This window comes from Hylobates moloch, unplaced genomic scaffold, assembly GCF_009828535.3.
Source record: "Hylobates moloch isolate HMO894 unplaced genomic scaffold, HMol_V3 SCAFFOLD_34, whole genome shotgun sequence".
Lineage (NCBI taxonomy): Eukaryota > Metazoa > Chordata > Mammalia > Primates > Hylobatidae > Hylobates > Hylobates moloch.
The window spans coordinates 1,710,879-1,735,604 of NW_026652309.1; the positions used below are offsets into that span (position 1 = coordinate 1,710,879).

At 42.5% G+C, this 24,726-nt stretch overlaps 1 protein-coding gene across 5 annotated transcripts in view; it reads right to left on the reverse strand.

Annotated features, from left to right (window-relative positions):
• LOC116463375 (phosphatase and actin regulator 3) overlaps positions 1–24,726 on the reverse strand; it is a 272,708-nt gene that overhangs the window by 37,888 nt on the left and 210,094 nt on the right. For all 5 annotated transcript variants that reach the window (XM_058434605.1, XM_058434608.1, XM_032146459.2 and 2 more), the window contains exon 8: positions 4,477–4,630. In XM_058434605.1, the coding sequence (XP_058290588.1) occupies positions 4,477–4,630 (154 nt within the window). The remainder of the gene's footprint in view (positions 1–4,476; positions 4,631–24,726) is intronic.

The following is a 24,726-nucleotide window of genomic DNA, read 5'->3' on the forward strand; positions in this document are numbered from 1 at the left end:
AGGAAAACGCCCCGGAACACTCAGAAGATAAAATATGAAGGTTCTGGAAATTAAAAAAAGGAAATGGCAAATGTTCTTTGGGATACAGTAGATGGCACGTTGCCATGGCAACCAGAGGCTGAATTACCTAGCAAGAGACGGTGGAGGAATCTCCGAAAGGAGGCAGAGCAGAGACAAAGGGAGACCAATGAAGCCACTGCTGCAGGGAAAACAAACGGCGCCTCTGGGAAGCCATGGCTGACCTCCTGGGATGCTACTCTCCGCTGCTATTTTCTCTGTGTCTAATTCCAGGTTTTTAAACATGGTGACAAATACCAGGGAGCTACTATATTCCAGTCCAAGGTTTAAAATTAGTTCCAGATTCAGTAAGTAACGGAGTCAAAACAAGCCACAGGGCCCATGTTTTTGGTACTTCTTATGTAGGGGGCGTTTGGGGTATCCCCGGCAGCCCAACCTTCTCCCAACTTCCCTCTCCACCTTCACTGTCGGCGGTGGGGACTCCAGGCATCTCTCATTCCAAGCACCACCATAATTTTTGTTGTTTTTTGAACCACATGTACTATCTTCCATTACTTACCTTTTTTTTTGTTTAGATTGTTTAGATCAATTCACTTAATATTTTAATTTGAAAGAACTCGGTTTGACTATCAAATAGAAAACCATTATTAACTGGCACAGGTAAAGGCAACTGCAAATAACAGAAGTGAATAAAATTCTGATGACCTCCAGGCTGGGAAGGATTTTTAAACACGGTACAAATAGTGCGAACCATAAAGCACATCAGGGGTCAGCAAAGTGCCAGCTGGGCCCAATGGACCGCTGGCTATTTTTGTAAATAAAGTTTTATTGACACACAGCCGTGCCACTTCATCCTCAGATTGTCTACAGCTACTTCAGTACTACAGCGCCTGAACTGAGTAGGGGTGGCAGAGACAGCCTGGCTCACAAACCTCAAAATACTGACAACTTGGTCCTCCCAGAAAAAGGCTGTGAGCTCTTGAAGTTTATGATCAGCAATCTCACAGCCTTAAAAATCAAAACTTCTGTGCCTCAAAGAAAAGTATTTTAAAACTGAAAACACAAGCCCCAAACAGAGAGAAGAATCATGTAATTCAAAACGGGGAAAGATTAGAAGCTACATCTTCAAAAGTAAACTCCTAAAAATCATTAAGATAAAGAAAACTTCAGGCAAAGTACATAAATCAAAGAAGAAACCAAAAAGCTGATAAACGCTGAAAATAATGCTCTACCTCACCGGAAATCAGAGAAACGGGAAACCAAGCCTTAGGAACACATGTCCCATCACTGAGACTCACGGAAACGAAAGCCTGGGATGACGACGCCGTGGTGCAGAGGCCGAGCGGCAGGGCAGTCCCAATCGCTGGTAGAAATGCAACCCGCACCTGCGCCCCAAGCACAACTCTGTAACACCTGGAAGGGTAGGACCCTGTGCTCTATCCATAGCCCTGCCCCGGGCCCGTCTCACCTGCTCACGTTCACGGCCCTCCACCGTGAAAACAGTCAAATAAGGATTTTGGTGGGAGTTGGGAACACTGGGGCTCAAGCTCCCCAGCGGAGACCAGAAACAACCCTTCCTGGAAATGAAAAGCCCCACTGCTCAGAGGAAAATCTGCCCAGAGGGGATGTCCAACCTTCAGATCATGGATTCTCACCCGGGGAGCGTTCTGTTGTCTCCGACCTCAGGGGACGTTGGGCGGTGTCTGGGACACGTTTGGTGGTCAGAAGTGGAGGATGTACTGCTAGCATCTAGTGGAAGGTGGGAGGAATGCTGCTAACACACTACACACTTGGGACGGCCCCTCCACGGAGAACAATCTGGGCCCAAACATCAATGGTTCCCAGGCTGGGGACCCTGCTGCAGACCCTCGCTTCTCAAAGTGTGACCTGCGGCCCAGCAGCGAGCAGTGTCGGCAGCCCCAGAAGCTTGCTAGAAATGCAGACTGTCAGGCCTCCCTGCACCTGCAGCATCAGAACCTGCATTTTCCCAGCGTCTCCAGTGACTCAGGGGCCTGGGGACAGCAAGGGTGCAGAGCAAATCAACAGAGGCAGTGGCGCTCCCAGAGCTGGTTCCCCTCACCCCTGGGGCACTGTCTCTCCCTCCAGGGAAGGGTCGGCTTTTGAGGTTTAAAGAGGGAAGGGGCGGACTAGGGGCTGTCCAGGGCACTGTCTGCCAAGCCCAGCCCTGCACAGACTGACTCACACCTCACAGGGTGGGCAGGAGACGCGGACTGTGGCTGCTGGGATGGTGCGTATGAGATTTATCAGAATTTCCTCTCCTACCACACACGAGACACATTAGTCTGCCATCTGGCCCGGTGAAAGGGGAAACAAAGGCCCACCCTGCAAGAATGGCATGACTTTCCTCTGAAAGCCCACCGATGCCTGCTCAGTGGCTCTTGGCACCTTTGGGCAGTGTCCATGGGCGCAAACTGGGGTACGCAGCAAGCTCTGAGGGGCTCTGGAATGTGGAACACCACTAGGGAGGTACCTGATCCTGGAAAGCCACACAGGTCAGCTCCACCTGGCTCATGGCAGCCCTTGCCTTCCAAAAGAAGCCTCCATTCTCTCTCAGAGGCATGACTGGATCCGTTCAGACCTCAACCAGCAAGACGCAGCAGCTCCACTCTGTCCTGCCCCACGGACAGCTCCAGCCCAGCAGACCGCAGGGACCACCCAGGGAACCCTTTGGGGGTGCAACACAGAAGGTGCCCACCTGTGGCTCTGGGTCACAGCCAGACGGCAGATGGGTGGACTTGGTGCACATATTGTCCAGAAAATGATGCGTATGTGGATATACATGTATGTGTATATATGCACAGACATGCACCTCATGACATTTCAATGATATATGACATACGACACATACACGACAGTCGTCCCAGAAGATGAAAATGCAGCTGTAAAATTCCTAATGCCTAGTGACATTGTTGTGTCATATAACATCGTGGTGTAACGCGTTCCTAACATGTCTGTGGCGACGCTGGTGTAAAAAATCCTACTGTGCTGCCAAGGCCTCTAAAAGTCTAGTACATGTAACCGTGCGGTACATCATACTTGATCATGACATTAAATGACTATGTTACTGCTTTGTGTATTCACTGTAATTTTAATGATTATTTTAGAGTGTTCTCCTACTTATTAAAAAAAAGTTAACTGTAAAGCAGCCTCCAGCAGGTCCCTCAGAAGGAGTCCAGAAGGCCTTGTTCTCACAGGAGATGACAGCTCTGTGCTTGGTATTGCCCCTGAAGACCTTCCAGTGGGACAAGCTGTGGAGGAGGAAGACAACAGTGATATTGATGGTTCTGACCCTGTGCAGGCCTAGGCTAATGTGGCATTTGTGTTTTAATTTTTAATAAAACATTTAAAAAGTTAAAAAATTGAAAAATATAAAAAGCTTGTAGAATAAGGGCAAAGAGAAATTATTTTTATACAGCTGTATAATTTGTGTTTAGTGCTAAGTGTTATTACAAGAGTCCGAAAGTTAAAGTTTATCCAGTAAAAAGTTACTATTAAAGAAAAAAAAAGTTTATGTAAATTTAGCTAGCCTAAGTGTGCGGTGATTCTGAAGTCTGCAGTGGTGCACAGTCACGCGCTAGCCTTCCCATTCACTCGCCACTCACTCGGGACTCACTCAGAGCACCTTCCAGGCCTGCAACCTCCATTCATGGTAAGTGCTCTATACAGACGTGACATTTTTTATTTTGTATGTCATATTTTTACTGTACCTTTTCTATGTTGAGAAATGTTTCGATACCATAATGTGCTAGAATTGCCTACGGTATTCAGTAGAGTCATGTGCTGTAGGGTTTGTAGCCTCGGAGCCATCAGCTACAGCATGTAGCCAGATGTGCAGCAGACCGCACCCTCTGGGTCTGTGTAGTGCACTCTGTGATGTTCCCACGACAACAAAATCTCCTAATGACGCATTTCTCAGAATGTATCCTGTCATTAAGTCACACGTGGCTGCATAACTGTGTGTGTGTGGGTGGGGGGGTAGCTTTACTTGACAAACTTAGAAGATCTGGCAACACTGGATCCACCTTCTTGCAGGAAAATGATCAGACAGAGGTGAACAGAGACTGCCCCCTGTCTCTAACACTGTCAAACCATGTCCTCATCAGTTTGGCCCAGTCCTTGCCTGGCTGCTACAGGCCAGTGGAGCAATTCACCCTCCAGGAGGCATTTGATGATGTCCAGGGACAGTTTTGGTTGTCACGGGAGGTGTAGTGTATAGAGGCCGAGAATGCTGCTAAACATCTGAGCGTGCACGGCATAGCCCCCACAGGAAAGGGCCCCCACACGGCCCCAAACATCAACGGTGGCAGGGTCAAGAGACCTGCCGCAGACGGTGGGTTGTGCGTCCCGGCCTGGCGCACCCAGGATGTGGGATCTCAGAGGGGCTCAGCCTGCAAGGCCAGAGCACAGGCCCGGCTGTGCCCACACGCTGCCACTTACTTGGAGAGCTTCATCTCAATCTGCTGCCGGATCTCCTGTCTTTCTTCATCAGTCCTTCTGGGGAAAATGTTCCGGTCTTCTAGTTCCTGTTTGCTTGGCCGGTTCCTTAGCTTCACGGCCAGGAGCTCCTTCTTGCATTTCCGTGGCAGTGTTCCTAAAAGCCCCGTCCAGGGCAAGAGGAGAGAAGGGAACAATGGAGACAGGTCTCAGTGGAGGGCTGGCTTGTCAATGGAGCTGCCCACCTGCCAGAGGAAGGACTCCAGACCAGGGTGATGGTGGCTAGAACCGAGAGGACACATGCTCACCAGCTCGCGGCACTTCCCAGTGGAACAGTGGGCAACACGGGGGCAAGGTGATGTCACCGTCTCTGTCCACTAAGCCCCCTACTCATGGGTTTCCAGGTACAGTCCCGGCTGACACCTGCTGTCCCAGATGATTACTAATAGCACCCACGTTTTTCTTTCAAAAATGTCTGAGTTTGGACCAAAAATGACACAGTGACTTTCCCCATGGTGGCTGCTGCCCTCATCCAGCTCCACATGGTCCCGCACTTTTTCCCTGCCCACTGTCCCCCCAGCCACGTGGCTCTTCCTTCAGTTTCTAGATGTCCCCCCTTAGGGTCTCCGTGTCATCTCCTTCCTCTGCCTACCACACAGCTCTGCCAGGACCATCCAGGGTTGGACCCAGGTCCTCAGAAACCCTCTGAATCTCCAATCACCGCCACTCCACTTATCTTAATTCCTCCCAACCAACTGATATCTTTTCAGTTTTTTTATCATCTGTCTCCTGCAGAGACCTTAAGTGACAGCCTTTCCCCCACCCGCCCATGTCCTAGCAGGGTGTGGAGATGGTGGATCATTGGTGAACACTGTTGCGTGAACTTAAGGGTGGGCTGACTCCAGGTCTGCTAGGCCAGCCTTTGTGTTCTATGTGTGTCTGGAATCAGCTGAGTGAAGTTATCAACATGAGAGGAAGGTATTAGGGAATGGAATGTTTATATTTACTTAGGAGAAGAGATGGGGTTTAGCTCTTTCACAGGCAGAGAGGGTCACTCCTTAGTGCACTAGGAAATGTGGGTGCTGGTTAATTGAACTTTCTGAACAGCACAGTCCCCACCTGCCCTGTCACTGCAGATGCTGCTGCCTGCAAGTAACTCCAAAGTATCACATGCGATGTAGGTTGCAGTTTTGCAGTTCGTGGTTTTGCAGTTTTTTGGGGCTGGGATTTAATTCCTGGGGGCTCAAGTCATTATCCAATATGGTCACTTCCATAGATGAAGGCAGGTTTTATTTCTTAAGAAACACAGTACCTAAAAGGAAGTCAACTCCTAGCGTGGAGACGGGAATACAAAGCAAGAAAGTCAGTTGAACAACACGGTTGTTTCACAGAAGTTTGGGATAAAGACACAAAAAGTGGAACTCAGCCAAGTCTTGAATTTCGAACATGCGATTGTTTGCCACGTGTTTCACAGAGAAAACAACTTTGAAGATCATTTCAGCAAGGGCTCAGGCCCCACTTTGTTTTAATAGCTTTATAAATGACTGCAGTCTTGTATTTAGAGTCTCCTGAGGAGCCTGGAGGAGTCGCAGGCATTTTTCAGTTGGCCTTTACTGCATGTTATGAGAGACTGAATGTGACGGTGACATTCATGAATGCAGGAAGGTCTCAAATGTCTCGGGACAGATTCCTTCATAATGCTAAGGGACTAATACAGGAAAAAGGAACTGCCATTTTCAGAGAACTATAATATGCTTAAACATAAAACTATACTGAATGTGGTTTAATCTTTTCAGCTTTTGATGAAGCAAGTCCTTGAGCCCATTGCAAATGTCTCAGGCTTATCATCACATACGTTTAATCATATTTGTTCTTAACTGAGAAAAAGTTCCCTTCTTTGCAGATTTCTAGACATAAACGAAAACTCACTCTGTGTGAAATCTGTGCTAGGAGCAAATCATTCTCATTTACTTATTAATCCAGCCTCTATGAACAAAGCAAGGATACACAGTAGGACCACAACAAAAACAGATCTGACTGATCTTCACCAAGGTATCAGAAGGTTACCAGGTTTTGCTACTTAAAAGACAAAAGAGGAAATTTCCAAAAGACATAGCTTAAAATGAGGACTTTTCATGGATTTGAGTGACCTTTCTATCCACTGATTGAATTAATCTAAATGAGCATGCCTTCCCACAGCAGGCTGCCTAGCACTGAGCAGGAGGTAGAAGCTGAGAAACAAGTGCAGGGATGGAGGGAGAGCTTTCAGTCTAGGTTGTGTGACAGACATCACCCTCCCCAAATGCCCCCAAACACGCTTGTTTTCTCTTCCTAACCTTTGATCTGGAAATCCCACTTCTAGGAGTCTGTTTCCTAAAATGATTGGGACAAGCACATAAAAAGTACATAAAAGGATGTTCATCCCAGACTTTTTCATAAATGTAAGAAATTGAACACAACGTAAACACCCAGTCAGAGGACACCTGTTAAATTACGATGCATCTGTTCCATCTGAATATTGTGTACCTATTAAAAATGGTGGTGTATATGTTACGGAATGACAAAAGATAGTCACTATATATTGCTAAAGAAAGCAAATGAAAGTATGCATATTATATGCCAAAATATATATGTGTATGTGTCCAATTTTGTAAATATATATTATAATAAATTGGCATATAAAAGCCAAGAATTGATCATTTTACTTAATTTTGGTTACTGTATTTTATTTTTTATATAGCTTCCTTATAAAAAAAGAAGTCATTGCTTAGAAAGAACATTGTTAAGTAACATCACAGAAAATGACAAAAAAAAATCTCTCCTTTGTAAAAGCAAAGAGAAAACTGGCAAAAAAGATTGCAGTCAACTTTTTCACAACTCTGGAAATTAAGCACATATTTACAACAAAACGAGGAATGTTTATTCCAGAAAAATTGGTGGAATTTTGAGAGAATCTTTCACCTTTTCCAGTCCTGTGCCCCATTCTTCAATCTGCAGTAGCCTTGACATGTGACGGTCTGCATTTGTGGTGAAGACAGCTGCCTGGCAGCCACCGAGGGAACAGAATGGGGCTAGAGCTCTTCAAAGACTCATTCCCCCTGAACTATCATCATTTGACCCATCTTGTGTTCTCTAGAACACCACTTTTGCGAGGCTGTCTGTATTGGACCTGATCCAGAGCTTACCCAGTGCAAAAAGCCCCTTTTTCTCAGGGGGGTTTGAAAATAATACAGCATTGTCTTTCCAAGTACACAACTTTCATTTATCTTCAGACCAGTCCTGCTCAGTAATACCCTATGGAGCTCTTTACTGGCAAAACTCAATAAAAATCCATGCATCGTGCAAGAAATTAAACTAAAAAGTAAAACCCTGATATTACCAGCTCTAGTCCAACTCCAGCAAATGTGGTGGGTGGGGGCATCTTTTCAATGCACAACTGACGGGGCTTAGGAGGAAGGATGGGCAAATGCCGGCTCCTTCTCTCCGGGTACCAGAGTGGCACAGATAGCTGCTAAGTGGCACCACTCTCAGCTCCACCTCACCAAGCAGGAACTGCCTTCCACGCTCCCTGCACACAGATACCAACACGTGTGGGGCTCAGGACATTCCCCTAGCCCCGGTCTCATCAGGTCCCATCTTCCATCCCAGTGGAGCAAAGGATGCTCAGGAGAATCCCAGACTCTGTACTCAAGCACACAGAAGCATAGACACCATTGGTCACTCCCTTCTTTGTGAAAGGCTCTCTTCTCTCTCCTTCCAGGTCTCCGCCCTAGCCTGCTATCTTCCTGCCTCAATGATCATGTCTCAGTTTACTTTGCTGGCTCTTCATCATGTCCCCCACCTCCAGAGGTGGGTGTGCCCAGGACCCAATCCTCAAACCCCTTCACTCTCTGTCCACATTTGCTTCCCATATAACCTCCTGTGTCCCATGACACTAAGAACCAACTGCTACTAGCTCGAGATTTCCATCCCCAGACACCACCTCCCTCCTGAACTCCAGGCTTGCACATTCAGCTTTCTTTACCATGCTTGCCCCAGATCTCTAGCAGGCATCCCAAACTTAGCACGTCCAAAACTAAGCAGGACCTCCTCCTCTCCTGTTGAAGCACAGAGTGGTTAAGAGGCAGAACCTGGATGTAAACCAAGGCCTGACCCCAGCGACCACACTCCCAACCTGACATTCATGGATCTGCTGAGTTCAATAAGGCACTTGTCCATAATGGGCCTCTCCTATACCTGGCACTGAAGAGCAAAGATGAGGAAGATGCCGCACATGCCTTGCTGAGCTTGGTCAGGTGAGGGAAGGAAAGGTAAAACCGGCATTTCTCATGTTCTCAAGCACATTATGTGTGTTTCTATTTGTGCGTTGTCACAACATATCCTAATTATCTGTGTGGCTCTTTCCCTAACCATAGTCATTATATGAGCTTAAAACATTTTCACTCCATGGAAAAAAACAAATATGGCGAGTTTATCTACAGCAAGGATTATACCTTGTTCATTGTTGCCATATACAAACTCAAAAGCTGCGGAATGATCTGGTGCAAGAGAGAACGAATAAGCCACACGAGGAAGGTAGTGTGCCAGAAAGGGATTTCTGAAGGAAGTAGCATCTGAGCTGAAGCCTAAAAGATAAGTGGGGTTCCCATCTGGGGACATCCAATAGCAGAGCCTAACTTTGTTCTCTAGACGGAATGTGCTGTGAAAACTTGTCTCAGTCTTCAAAGTAAAAAGCTATGACATTAACTTCTGCTTCTGAGCAAGGTGGACAAACATGGACTGAATTGTCTTTCTCACTCAAACCTCAGACACGAAGTCAAAATGTATAAAACAGTAGTTTTCAACGTGCTAGAAATTAGCAACGGAAGACAGTGATCCTTGAGAAATGAGAATCAAATGGAGTAGCCCCATGACTGGCCAGCTACTGCCTCTAGAGAGTTGCTAGGCCACAATCCAGGGAGGGGGAACCCAGGAAGAGCCTGGAAAACTCCCGGAGTTGAGAAGATGAACCTGAGAGGCCAAGGGGATCAGGGCAGCCAGAGTTAGCATGAAAGAGACCTGGAGAGGAGAGAGTTGCATAGTAAGAAGACCCAAAGATCTGCAGAGGGTCCCTTGAACCTTCAGTGGGTTAATATGTGCCTCTGAGGAAAGAATCCTCTGAAATGATGAGGCAGCAGTGCCCGGTGCACATATGGCACTGGACAGAGGGCCGGTTCCCATCAGCCAGACAGAAAACTTCATGATGTACAGACATTGAATAGAGTACACAGGGGGTTCTGCCTCTGGAATGGGAGTTAGCCATTGAGCTAACTCAATAACTGAGCACTGCTCTGGTTCTATCTAACAAATGTTAAAGCAAAACCTGGGATGAATTAGACTATTTTCAAGTAACTTAACTGCTTCCCAGAACAAAACTCAAGAGTATTTATAGGAATACAAAAACATCCAACACCCAAGAAGGTAAAATTCACATGTGTCATCTAATAAAAAATTACCATGTCTGCAAAGAAGCAGGAAAAGGCTCAGTGAATTTTATGCATGAAACATAAAGAAAACTGTGTCTGGGCCATGGTAATCAAAATCTATAACCGTGAAAAAATTTTCAGAATGGATTAAAAGTGTACAGAAATAAAAAGACATTCTCTGTATTCTCTGTATAGAGTAACAAAGAGAATGACAGCAGATGTCTCAAGAAAAACAATGCAGATGACAAGACAGTGGAGCAACAATTACAAAGTAATGAAAGAAAAAAACCCCAGACAACTTGGAATTCCATACTTGGAAAAACTATCTTTCAAAATAAAGACAAAATAAGTACCTTCTTGGACATAAAAAAGCTGGAAGATTTCATCACCAGCAGACCTGCATTATAAGAAATGACAAAGGAAATCCTTTAGGCAAAAGGAAAATGACGGCCAATAGAAACCTGAATCTGTACAAAGGAAAGAAGAGTAATAGAAATGGTAACCACAAGTGTAAATATATAATTCTTTTCTTATTATTTATCTTTAAAAGAAAACTGACTTTGATAATAAAAATAAAGTAGTATGAGGTTTATAACATGAGTGAAATGGACAACAATAGAACAAATGTTGGGAAAGGACAACAGAAGTATACTCTGGTGAGGTCATGAGACTAAAAGTGAATTGGCATACTATCGCTTGAGGTAGGCAGTGATAAGACAGAGAGGTATGCTATAACCACTAAAGCAACCATTATAACTATGGAAATAGTCAAAGAGGTATATACCTAACAAGCCAACAGAGGAGATAAAGTGGAATAAAAGAATCACTCAATCCAAAAGAAAGCAGAAAGATAGAAAAGATGGAAAAAACTAGATGGAACAAATAGAAAATAAATTGCCAGATGGTAGATTTAAACCTAATAAAATAATCATTAAGTGCAAATGGTTAGAATACCCTAATGGCAAAAATTTTCAGAATGGATTAACACATGAGACAAAACTATATGCTGCCAACAAAACATGTCTTATATATAAAGAACATATAGATAACCACAAAATTTTATATATAAAGATACAAATAGATTAAAAATAAAATCTTAAAAAAGATGTACCATTCTGACACTAATCAAACAGAGCTGAAATGGGCACACTAATGTCAAGCAAGGTAGAATTCAGAGCAAGAAACCTCATCAGGTTCTTTGAAAAGGGTCATCTTACAATGATAAAGAGAAAACTTCATCAGGAGAGCATAATGATACTAAATATTGACAAACCTATGTGAGCTTTAAAATATATAAAGCAAAAAGTGATAGAACGGAGGAAAGAAATAAGTAAATCCACACATTATTACTTGGAGATTTCAAAACCCCTCTCTAAATAATTCATAGAATAAATAGAAAATCTGTAAGGCTACTGAAGACATGAATGACATTATCAACCAATTTGATCTAACACTTATAAAGCACTATACCAAACAACAGAAGAGCACACGTTCTTTTCAAGTACACACACAACATTTACCAAGATCGGACATATTCTGGACCAGAAATAAGCTTCAATAAATGTCAAAGGACTCAGTCATATCAAGTATGTTCTCTGACCAGAGTGGAAATAAATTGGCAATCAATAACAAAAAAATACCTCTAGAAAAATACCCACATATTTGGAAACTAAATTCCTGAATAATTCATGGCTCCAATAAGAAATCAAAAGGGAAATTTGAAAGTGTTTTGAAACAAATGAAAATACAATATATCAAAATAATGGTAACAGGGAAATTTATAACATTAAATGCCAATATTAAAAAAGAAGAAAGGCCTCAAATCGATGATATGAGTTTCCATCTTAGGAACCTAGACAAAGAAGAACAAAATAAACCACAGGAGTAGAAGAAAAAGGTGATAAGGATCAAAGCAGAAACCAATGAAATAAAAAATAATAATAAAGAAAATAATTCATCAGGAAGAAGAAGAAAAAAAGAGATGGTAAGGGAACACACAAATTACCTATATCAGAAACTGGGGAGGTGAGACTGACATCATCTAATTCTACAGATGTTAAGAAGATATAAGAAAATATAATGAATCACTTCATGCTAATAAATTTGACAACTGATATAAAATGAACAACTTCCTTGCAAAACACAAACTACCAAACCTCACTTAAGAAGAAATATGTAACCAGAATGGACCTATATTTATTAAAAATAGAATTTCTAATTAAAAATCTTCATGCACATACACACTGCAGTCTCAGACACATACACTGATGAGTTCTACAAAACATTTAGGGAACAATACTGATTTTATATAAATTATTTTTAAGAAGTGAAAGGAAGTTGTTATGGTTTGAATGTTTGTGTCCCTTCCAAAATTCATGTTGAAACTTAATCTCCAATGTAACAGTGTTAACAGGCAGGTACTTTTGGAAGTGATTAGGGTCAGGAGATCTCCTCCATCATGAATGGCTTGAGGGCTCCTCCATAATGAATGGATTTAAGGCCCTTACAAAAAGGGCTTCATGATAGTTCACATCTTTTTGTCCTTCCATCTCTTGTCATGTGAGGACACCTAGATGGTGCCATCTATGAAGAATGGGTTCTCATCAAACATTGAACTTGCCAGCATCTTGAACTCCTAGCCTCCAGAACTGGGAAAAATAAATTTGTGTTATTTATTACCACCTTGTCTGTAGTATTTTGTCATAGCAGCATGAATAAATTAAGACAGGAGAGACTACAAATCATTCTGTGAAGCCAGAATTTACTCTGACAAAGTAAAACTAGAAAATATTTCAAGAAAAGAAAATGAAAGACCAATATTCCTGAAAAACGCTGATGTAAAACTCTAAAAAAAATTAGCAAATCCAACCCAACAATTTATAAAAATTGTGATACACCATGACCCAGTGGAGTTTTTATTTCAGGAAGGCAAGATTAGTTTATCACTCAAAAAGCAACAGTGTAATTTACCAAAATTCACGAACTGAAGAAAGGAAAGCACACAATTACCTCAATGTACATAGAAAAAGTATTTGGCAGCCAATGAGGAAACTAACACTATAGCTTGCTACCACTATTGCCACAGACTTCTGAAGACTAGGCAACAGAGGTACTCACAGGCATTGCTGACATTGATTACAGCTGAAAAACCTGCACAGAGACTATGTTACCACACCCACCTGGAACCAAGGGCAATGTACTCTACCCTACTGACACCCTAGGACCCATCTATAGGTAAAACTTTTTCCCAAAATATGCCAATCTATACAATTAGAAGAGGTGACTGTGCCACAATATGTGCAGGTATCAATGCAGGGACACAAGAAACAAGAAAGCAAGGAAACATGATGCTGCCAAAAAAACACAATAATTCTCCAGTAACTGACCCTAAAGAAATAAAACTTTATGAATTGCATGAGAAGAAATTCAAAATAATGACCTTAAGAAACCTTAGCAAGACACAAGAGAATACAGTAGAAAATTCAATGAAATCAGGAAAACAATTTATAATCTGAATAAGAAAGTCAACAAAGAGTCATCATTTAAAAAGGAACAAACAGAAATCTTGTAGCTGAAGAATTCGATAAATAACTTTTTTTAATCAAGAGCTTCAACAACAGACTAGATTAAGCAAAATGAACTTCTGAACTCAAAATAACCCATCCAGAGGGGAAAAGAGAGAGAGAAAAGGATTAAAAAATGAAGAAAGCCTATGGGACTTATGAGACACCATTAAGTAAACAAATGTTTGCATTATGAAATTTTCAAAGAAGACAGATAAAAACACGGAAAACTTATTTTACAAAATTACAGGTGAAAAATTCCCATGTGTTGGCAGAGATATGGACATCCAGATCCATGAAACTCAAACATCCCCAAATAACTTTAACTCAAAGAAGTCCTCTCTCAGATACATCATAATCAAACCACCAAAAGGTGAAAACAAGAAGAGATTCTAAAAGCAGAAGGAAAGAAAAATAACAAAGTCACATATAAGGGAATCCCCATTAGTCTATGAGCAAACTTCTCAGCCAAAACCTCTCAGGCCTGGAGAGAACGGGATGATAAGAAAGGGGGAGAAAATCCCTACTAACCAAGAATATTATGTCCAGCAAAGCTATCCTTGAGAAATGGAGGAAATACAATCTTTCCCAGGCAAGAATAAGCTGAGGAAATTCATTACCACTAGATTGCCTTTACAAGAAATGCTTAAGAAAGTACTTCAACCAGAAGTGAAAGGACAATAATTACTATCATGAAAACATGTGAAAGTATAAAACTCACTGGTAGAGGCAAATTCATAATCAACTTCAGAATCTACATTATGATAATGGTGTAGGTAAATCTTTCAAATCTCTAGTACAAAGATTAAAAAATCAAAATGGTCAAAAATAACTACAGCTATAATAAGTTGTTAAGAAACATACAAAACTAAAAAGATGTAAATTAAGGCAGCAAAATTATAAATTGTGGGAGTGAGGTAAGGTAAAAGTCTAGAGTATTTGTATGTGACCAGAGTTACATTGTTTTCTACTTAAAATAGTGTATTATAACTTTATAATTTTTTATATAAGCCCCATAGTAACAAAAAAAATTACAGCAGATACACAAATGAGAACAAGGAAAGAATCAAAGCTTCACACTACAGAAAACCATCAAACCACAAAGGTAAACAACAACAGAGGACAAGAGGAACAAAAGATCTATAAAATAACCAGAAAACAACTAACAAAATGGCAGGAGTCTTTACCCATCAATACTAACTTTGAATATAAATGAATAAAGTCTCCAGCTAAAATAGAGAGTGGCTAAATAGATGTTTAAAAACAAGACCTAATTGTATGCTGCCTACAAGACATTCACTCCACCTCTAAGGACACACATAGACTGAAAGTGAAGAGAAGGACAAAAATACTCCATGCAAATTGAAACCCAAAGAAAAGCAGGAGTAGCGATGCTTATATCTGATAAATTAGAATTTAAGTCAAAAACTGTAAAAGGTCATTATACAATGATGAAATCAATTCAACAAGAGGATATTACCATTGCAAAAATATATGCATACAAATTTGTACCTAAATATATAAAGCACATATTATTAGAGCTAAATGAAGACATAAATTGCAACACAATAATAGCAGGTGATATCAACACCTTACTTCAGCAATGGACAGATCATCCAGGCAAAAAATGAACAGAGAAATATTGGATTTAAAGTGTACTCTAGACAAAACAGACATAATGTACATTTACAGAACATTCTATCCAGCAGCTGCAGAATACACATTCTTCTCAATTGCACATGGAACATTCTCCTAGATTATATATTAGGCCAGAAAACAAATCTTAACAAATTTAAGACCAAAATCATATCAAGTATCTTCTTTGACTACAAAGGTATAAAGCCAGAAATTAATAACAGAAGGAACTTCAGAAACTTCATAAATATGAGGAAATAAAACATCATGCTCCTGAATAACCAAGGAGTCAACAAAGAAATTAAAATGGAAGTTAGAAAGTATCTTGAGACAAACAAAAATAAAAACAAAACATACCAAACCTGATGAGATACAGCAAAAGCAGTTGTAACAAGGAAGCATACAACAACAATTGCCTACATCAAAAAATAAGATGTGAAATCAACAACCTAACACTATACCTCAAGAAACCAGGAAAAGAACAAACTCAACCCAAAATTAGTAGAAGGAAAGGAAATAAACATTAGAGCATAAATAAAATAAAGACTAGAAAATACAAAAAATCAACAAATGAGGTTTTTTTGAAAAGATAAAGCTGACAAATCTTTAACTAGACTAAGAAATGAAAGAAAATCAGAGATGAAAAATGGAACATTACAACTGATGCCAGAGAAAGAATCATAAGACATTATTATGAACAATTACATGCACAATGCACAGTATGAACAATTGGATAACCTAGAAGAAATGGATCATTTCCTAGACACGTATAGTCTACCAAGATTTAATTTTGAAGAAACAGAAAATCAGAACAGACCAATAATGAATAAGGAGATTGAGTCAGTACTCAAAAAACCTCCCATCAAAGAAAAGTCCAGTACCTGATTGCTTCACTTCTGAATTCCACCAAACATTTAAGGAACTAATATCAGTTCTTCTTAAACTATTCTAAAATATTGAAAAGAAAGGAGTATTTCCAAACTATTCTACAAGGGCAGCATTACCTGCTACTAAACCGGATAAGGACACACACAAAAGAAAACTATAGGCCAGCATCCCTGATGAACATAGATATAAAAATCCTCAACAAAATAATAGCAAACTAGATTCAACAACACATTTAAAAAGATCCTTCTACATGATTGGGGGGATTTATACCAGGGATGCAAGGATAGTTCAATATGTGCAAATTAATATGTTACATCATAGATGCAGAAAAAGCATTTGACAAAATTCAACATTACTTTGTAATAAAAGCTCTTAATGAAGTCAGTTTAGAAGAAATGTAACTCAATATAATAAAGGCTATATATGACAAATCCATAGTTAACATCATTTTGAAGGAGGAAAATTGAAAGCCTTTCCTCCAGGATCTGAAACAAGACAAGGATGACCACTCTTTTTTTTTTTTTTTTTTTTTGAGATGGAGTCTTGCTCTATTGCCCACGCTGGAGTGCAGTGGCACAATCTTGGCTCACTGCAACCTCAGCCTCCCAGGTTCAAGTGATCCTCCTGCCTCAGCCTCCCGAGTAGCTGGGATTACAGGTATGCACCAGCACACCTGGCTAATTTTTTGTATTTTTAGTAGAAATGGGGTTTCATTGTGTTGGCCAGGCTGGTCTTCAACTCTTTATCCTCAAGTAATCCACCTGCCTCAGCCTCCCAAAGTGCTAGGATTACAGGTGTGAGCCACCACACCAAGCTAAGGATGCCCACTTTTACTACTTTCATTCAACACAACACTAGGAGTCCTAGCCAGAGAAATTAGGCTACAGAAAAAAAAAAAAAAAAGATATCCAAATTAGAAAGGAAAAGCTAAATTGTTCCTGTTTGCAGATGACATGAACTTCTATATAGAAAACCCTAAAGACCTCACCAAAAAACTGTTAAAATAAACAAATTCCATAAAGCTGCAGAATACAAAAATCAACATACAAAAATCCCTACTGTTTCTGTACAGCAATAGCAAACTATCTGAAAAAGAAATCAAGAAAATAATCCCATTCACAATAGCTACAAAACAGTAAAATGGGAATAAATATAACCAAGGAGATGAAAGATCTGTATTCTGAAAATTATGAATCATTGAAAGGAATTGAAGATGACACAAATAAATGAAAAAATATCCTTTGTCCATGGCTGGGAAGAATAAACATTGTTAAAATGCCCATATTATCCAAAGTGATACACAGATTCTATGCAATCCTTATCAAAATACCAATGACATTATTCATAAAAATAGGAAAAAAATGAATCTAAAATTGGTATGGAGCCACAAAAGACACTGAATATTTACAGCAATCTCGAGCAAGAATGAAGCTGGAGGCACGACACTACCTGACTTCAAGATATACTACTATAGGCTGGGTGCAGTAGCTCACACCTGTAATCCCAGCATTTTGAGAGGCCAAGGTGGGAGAATTGCTTGAGCTCAAGAGTTCAAGAGCACCCTGGGAAACATAGTGAGACCTCGTCTCTACAAAAAAATACAAAACTTAACTGGGTGTGGTGGTAAATGTCTATAGTCTCAGCTACTCAGAAAGCCAAAGTGTGAGGATCGCTTGAGCCCAAGGGGTCAAAGCTTCAGTGAGCTGTGGTCATATCACTGCACTCCAGCCTGGACAACAGAGTGACACCCTGTCTCTAAAAAAAAAAATAAAATAAAATAAATAGATATACTACAAAGCTATAGTAAACAAAACAGCATGGTACCAAACAATATTTTGGTATAATAACTAAAACAGCATATAAACAGACAGACCAATGAAACTCTCAAATATAAAAATCAATTGACCTAATTTTGAAAAACGGGTAGAAGATTTTAATAGATATTTTCCCAACAAAGATATGGTAATAAGTATATGAAAAAATGCTCAACGTCGTTAATTATTAGAAAAATGCAAATTGGCCAGGCGCAGTGGCTAATGCCTGTAATCCCAGCACTTTGGGAGGCTGAAGTGGGCAGATCACGAGGTCAGGAGATCGAGAACATCCTGGCTAACACGGTGAAACCCCGTCTCTACTAAAAATACAAAAAAAAAAAAAAAAAAAAAATTAGCCAGGCGTGGTGGTGGGCACCTACAGTCCCAGCTACTCGGGAGGCTGAAGCAGGAGAATGGCATGAACCCAGGAGGTGGAGCTTGCAGTGAGCCGAGATCATGCCACTACACTACAGCCTGGGTGACAGAGTGAGACTCTGTCTCAAAAAAAAAAGCAAAGAAAAGAAAAAGAAAAATGCAAATTAAAACCATAATGAGACACCATAACACACCCACTAGAATTAAAAATTAAATTCTAACTCTCTGCTAAGTCTGTGGAATTCTACATATAGGCATAGCCCAGCCCTTGGCCAACTGGATCTGCACAGAGTTCTTTACATGAAATTAAAAAGATTGACCACATCAAGTATTGGAGAGGATGTGGAGGAACTGAAACTCTAATACCTTGATGGTGAGAATATATCAGAGGACCACTCTAAATGGCAGGATCACTTTACATTTTTCCAGTTATTAAAAAGTTAAATACCTACCACATGACTCAGCCATTCCACTTCTAGCTATTTATCCAAGATAAGTGAAAGCATATGTCCACAAAAAGACTTGTACAAAAATGCTCATCACAGATTTATTTGTAATAGCTAAAAACAACCCATATGTCCATCAACAGTTGAGACCTGTTTGATGCTTCCAACCCTCATTTGTTCCCAGCTGTTCCTGACAGCCCCACTCCATGAAAACCACACATGGCACTTTGATCCCATGAACAGCTGCCCTCTCTAGAGTGAAGAGAGGTGCCTGGCTGTAAGACTAGTCACCAGAATCCTTCCTTCTAGTCCTAGGTGAGTGGGGAAGACAGGAAAGGGACAAAGAAGAGGAGACGGATCTCACATCAGTCTTCTCCCTGATACCTAATCTCCAAGATGGAAAAGGTTAATATATATTAATACCTCTGTGATCGTGTAAGCATAAAACAGCCCGAACGGGACAGATAAGAAACCAGTAGCACTGGGGCTCTCTGGGGAAGGCATCTGGTGGTTGAGAGGTTGAAGTAGGAGAGACTTTTCATAGCACAGTCTTTAGTTCCCTTGCAATGTATAATAAGTATAGCACCTGTTTGCAAAAATAAATAGAAATACAATCAGTATGAAAAGTGCTCGCATGCTTCTCCAAAGTGACCTTCTAGCCACTCCTCTGGGCAATGCTCCTTGAAGTCAGGACTTCCCAGAGGACAAGGCTGTAGGGTGATTTGCTTCCCAATGGGGAGTTCCAGTCAGAACCACCCTTCAACCTACCAGGGAGCTTGCTCTGACCATCAGAATTAGAGCCCATCTTAGTTTGTTTCATGCTACTACAACAGAATACCCAAGACTGGGTGATTTACATTGAACAGAAATTTATTGGCTCACAGTTTTGGAGGCTGGGAAGTCCAAGAGCAAGGTACCAGCATAACAGGGGGCCTTCTTGTTATATCATAACATAACAGAAGGGCAAAGAGAGGCTGAGAGAGGGCCAGACTGACTGTTTTATACCAGCCTTAATCCCACCCATGATGGAGGAGCTCTCATGGCCCAATCACCTCTTAGAAGTCCCACCTCTTAATACTGTTATAATGGCAATTAAATTTCAACATGAGTTTTGGAGGGGACAAACATTCATACCATGGTGGAGCTGAAAGGTGCCCACCAGGCTCTCCTTCTACCCTCACCTCCCTGGTGAATTAATGAAAAGAACACCAAAGTTCATGGAGATATGGGTTGTCCCAGGTCATAGCTGAGACCAGAGAGCTGACTGCCTCCCAGCTCAGCCCAAAGAACTATGTTCTCTTCCTCAGCTACAAAAATAATGTATGCTCATTGCAAACAACTTAAGCCTAACAGTAGTATTAAGGAAAAATAGTCTCCCTTTCTCTGCCCACATCTCACCTCTAAAAAAAGCTACCACTAACATTTTGCAGTATCCACTTCCAGACCTATTTCTATACAATTAACAATTTACAGACTCCCACTGAATTCTGATGTTTTACAAAAGTGGGATCATACCATACACAGTACTTTGCAATATGCTGTTTCCTCCACACCACAGCTGGTCCTGGTTCCAAAGCAGGGTGTTTTAATCCAGCTCTTTCAATAGCTGTTAATAATCCCACAGTGTGAACATCACATAATCCCATCATTTATTGGTCCAGCTTACCATGAATGGACACTTAGGTTAGTGTTTGTTTTTGTACTTCTAACCAAAGCTGCAGAAAATGTTCTCATTCCTGCATTTCTCTGCCTGCATATGAATATTTCTGTCAGCTTGATCCCTAGAAAGGGGAGAATTCCTGAGTCAAAGTTTCTGATTATTGTAGGTTTTGACAGGAACTCTTTGGGCCATTTCTCCCTGTATCACCTGGCTGGCTACTGCTTTTAGAACCAGTCTCAGGTACTCTCCAGAGAAGAAAAAGGATGCCAATGTGGTGGGAGAAGGGAGAGGATCAGGAAAAATAACTAATGGGTACTAAGATTAATACCTGGGTGATGAAATAATCTGTACAACAAACCCTCATGACACAAGTTTATCTATATAACAAACCTGCACATGTACCCCTGAACTTCAAAGTTAAATTTTAAAAAAGAGAAAAAAAGGAAATGTATATCAATAAGAACATAAGGCAAAGAGGCTTTGGAGTTAAAATAAACTCACCATGAGATATCTTTTTCTCAATTAGCCTGCATGCTGGAATTCATCCTAAGGACATAATTACAGAGATGCACAAAGTCTTAGTTACAAGGAAGTATGTCTCCACGTTGCTAATGCAGCCATTTCTCAGCACAAACTGCAAGCCAGGATTGGCAGTCCTGGATCCTGGTGGGCTCAGGCTGCATGAATTGATGTGCATGAGGCTTTGGCATTTGAGTAGAGGGAGTAATGAATCCCAGGAAAGAGGAGGGTGGCAGGGATTCCCCAACTCCTCCCAGCCTGGCCTGCATCCTGGCTTTATAAGCCCCTGTGTGAGAACAGTCCTGGAGTCTGTTTTGCACAAGCAGTGACATTTTCAGATATTGTACCTTTTAATTCTAGAACTTCCATTTGGTTTTCTTTTAGTTTCTGTTTCTCTGCTAAGATTCTCCATCTGGTCATTCATTGTCATCATTTTGTTGACACTCTAAGACCTCTAACATATTTATAATAACTGCTGGTCCATTTTGGTTTTGAACAAAGTCTTAAGGTATGCCCCTTACTCCTAAGTCTTGGTCTTTGTGGGATTTCAACAGTCTGTTGCATTCATCGAGGTCTCTTCACTCTGAGCTGAACTCCCAACATCTCCCAGCACCCCCCAACCTTCAGCTCTCATGCCCACAGGCAATCTCTGCTAAGTCTGTAGAATTCTGCACATAGGCATAGCCCAGGCTACGGCCAACTGGATCTGCACAGAACCCGTTACATAGCTCCTTCCTGTCCTACAAACTCCAGCTGTTTCAGTAGCCCAGACTCCAGTCTCTGCCTCCTCATCTCAGTGAGATCACCACTCTGCTCAGAGGCCACCTCCCCGCACCCTGCAGGAAGATGCCTCCCCCAGAAACCAGGGAGATCAATTATGGGCTAACCCAGGGGTCTCCACTCTCTCAAGGATAACAGGCATGTACTGTTGCTGTTCAATGCCTCAAAACAGTCCTCTCATTCATTTTGTCCAGTCTCTCATTTGATTTTGTTGGGAGGGCAGCTACCATCGCTTTGTCATGGCCAGAGGCAGAAGTGCCTGACGTTTTCTGAAACAACAGTGACACTGTCATAGATGCCGACACCAGACTCTGGGGGTCTTGAGGGCAAACTCTCCCTACATCATGGCACATCTTTTCTGAATGAGTGGGCTGTGATGTTGGAGGAGGGGACTGCCTGGGCTTTGATGTGGAAACATGGAGATGACATTAGCTGACTATGAGGATCTGGGAAGTTGAACGGGTTTCCTGGGAAAGAGGACAAGGTTAGCTTTGGCTCTGCTGAGCTCAGGGTGCATCAGGGCCTCTACAGGGACAGTGGACAAATGGACACGTGGGGCTTTAGCATCAGAAAGAGCTGGAGCCAGGGATGGAGATTTGCGATGATCCGTGTATGGGGACAGATGTGAGGTTGAGCCTCAAGAGAGAGCACAGAACCAGCAAAGGAAGGAGCCAGGAAGCTTGGGCCTGCTCACCTTTAGGGGAGGGTCAGGGAAGAGGGGCCAGGATGGCAGGAAGAAAGGCAGGGATGGTGTCCTGGGAGCCAGGGAGAGAGCAGGGTTGGAGGTTAATGAGAGGAGGGAGCCAACAATGGGGGAGGAGGGGCTGCCAGGTGTGGGGGGCATCCAGACCCTACAATGGGTGCCAGAGGGTAAGGGAAGCGTCACTATCCCTCAGTCTGAAAGGGGAGCGCCCAGGCAGGCCTTCTGGGCTGATGAACTTTCTCTAGAGAAAAACGCATCTGTACGATGACCTGGATGAGATTGGAGGCTCTTATTCTAAGTGAGGTAACTCAGGAATGGAAAACCAAACATCATATGTTCTCACTCGTGTGTAGGAGCTAAGCTATGAGGACGCAAAGGCATAAGAATGATACAATGGGCATTGGGGACTTGGGGAAAAGAGTGGGAGGGGGCAAGGGATAAAAGACAACAAATATGGTGCAGTGTATACTGCTTGGGTGATGGGTGCACCAGGATCTCACAAATCACCATTAAAGAACTTACTCTTGTAACCAAATACCACCTGTACCCCAATAACTTATGGAAAAAATAAAATAAAATGGAAAAAATGCATCTGTGGGTGTGTATTTCAGACGGGAGCTAGTGTTGCATTTTCACTACACAGTCCTGTGGATCTCTACCATTCCACACCTCCAGGGTTCTATAAAGTCTAGTTTCTGTAAAAAGCATCACTACCTGTCAGAAAGAGGAAAGTGAGAGTGCTTTGCTTTACACAGTAGCTGTAAACCAGTAGGAAGTGGGTGTGGAAAAGTCAGGCTCTGTCTGAAAGCCTGAGTTCTAGTCCAGGGCGCCTGACTAAGGAGTGGCACTGGAGACTCTCCTCTCCAGCTGCAGCCAGGGAGGGCTGACTAAGGAGTGGGACTGGGAACTCTCTTCTCCTCGGCTCCTGCTGTGCAAGGGTTTTGTGTGTTGGCACAACAACAGCCCCAAATACGTCCCCATACCTCTTGTGCATTTTCTTTATATAAAGAGTGAGATCACTGGCATAGTAGACAAGGCTGCACATGGCCATTCCCCTGCCGGCTTCTCCAGAATGATCTCTGCCTGTCTTCTTCCCTTTTGTCCCCTCAAAGGCTGGGCTTCCTTCCACCCTGGAGCTTCTGAGCCTGTGAGACCCTCCCACCTCTGCTCCTCCCCTGGATCTCAGCTCAGTGCCCTCCCCAGCCCCGCCCTGGAAGCCAGTGCACTTGCCAGGGCACTGCAGTTCCATCACAGGCCTGGATGGGGCATCCTCTGTGAGAACGCCTGTGCCCATGGATGTAATTTATATACTCATCAAGAAGTAAACATCAACTCTTCATAGCAGGTCAAGTGCAAAGAGACCACTATTCTCCAATCTTTCTACAAAAACGTGGTGTCTATTTTCCTACCCCTTGTGTCTAGGCCAGCACTGGGACATGGTTTTGCAAAAGAATAGGGCACAAGTGATAGGGTTTCCTCCTGCTTCCACTCTGCATGATTTCCCTTACTCTGACACCACTGCCGCCATAGCCATGAAATTTAAAATAACACATGCATGTTGGATTGCAAAAGTCCTCCATACTTCCTGAAAAAAAAATAGTGATTAATGAAGATCACCATTGTTGAGGACTTCTACAAGTAGCACAGCAAGAGACTTCTGTAAATACCTGTTAACTACACAGAGAGAGCTCCATGGACACCCGTCAACTGCACAGAAAAAGACTTCTGTAAACACCTGTCAACTGCACAGAGAGAGCTCCATGGACACCCGTCAACTGCACAGAGAGAGTTCCATGGACACCCGTCAACTGCACAGAGAGCGTTCCACGCACACCCGTCAATGGCACCGAGAGTGCTCCATGGACACCTGTCAACCACACAGAGGGCCCTCCATATGGCCCTTTAACTGCTCAGCTGTGCTAAGTGCCATGCCACGCACAGTGGCCACCCTGACCTGTTGAAGTGTCAGGATAGCTCCGCTAGGTCCTCGATGGCTCTGCCCCTAGAGCTGCTGCCTGGGCTGCTGCGGATGGACCTGCTCATTTTAAAGAGAGAGGAGCAGGAGGCCACAGCAGCCCTCGCCGTCCTCCACAGAAGGGCCTTGGAGCAGGCAATCTCACATCATTGAGTTGCCAGTTTCTCAAAGTAATTCTCAGAGGGATCATCATGACCTTTTTTAAAGGGAAATTGAACCTCCAGCAGGTCCCAGCCCCACAGACTGGGACCCAAGTGGGCAAACTGAATGGCCACACAGAGCTCAGAGCCCAGCCAAGGCCCCCAGATCCCAGGCTAGCCTGCACTCCCTGGGGGCACACACGCCGAAGCTGGGGAGTGAGCAGGGCAAAGGGGAGGATCCCAACCCCAGGCCTCCTGCCACGGAGGGGCTCAGTTGAGGAGGGAGCCGG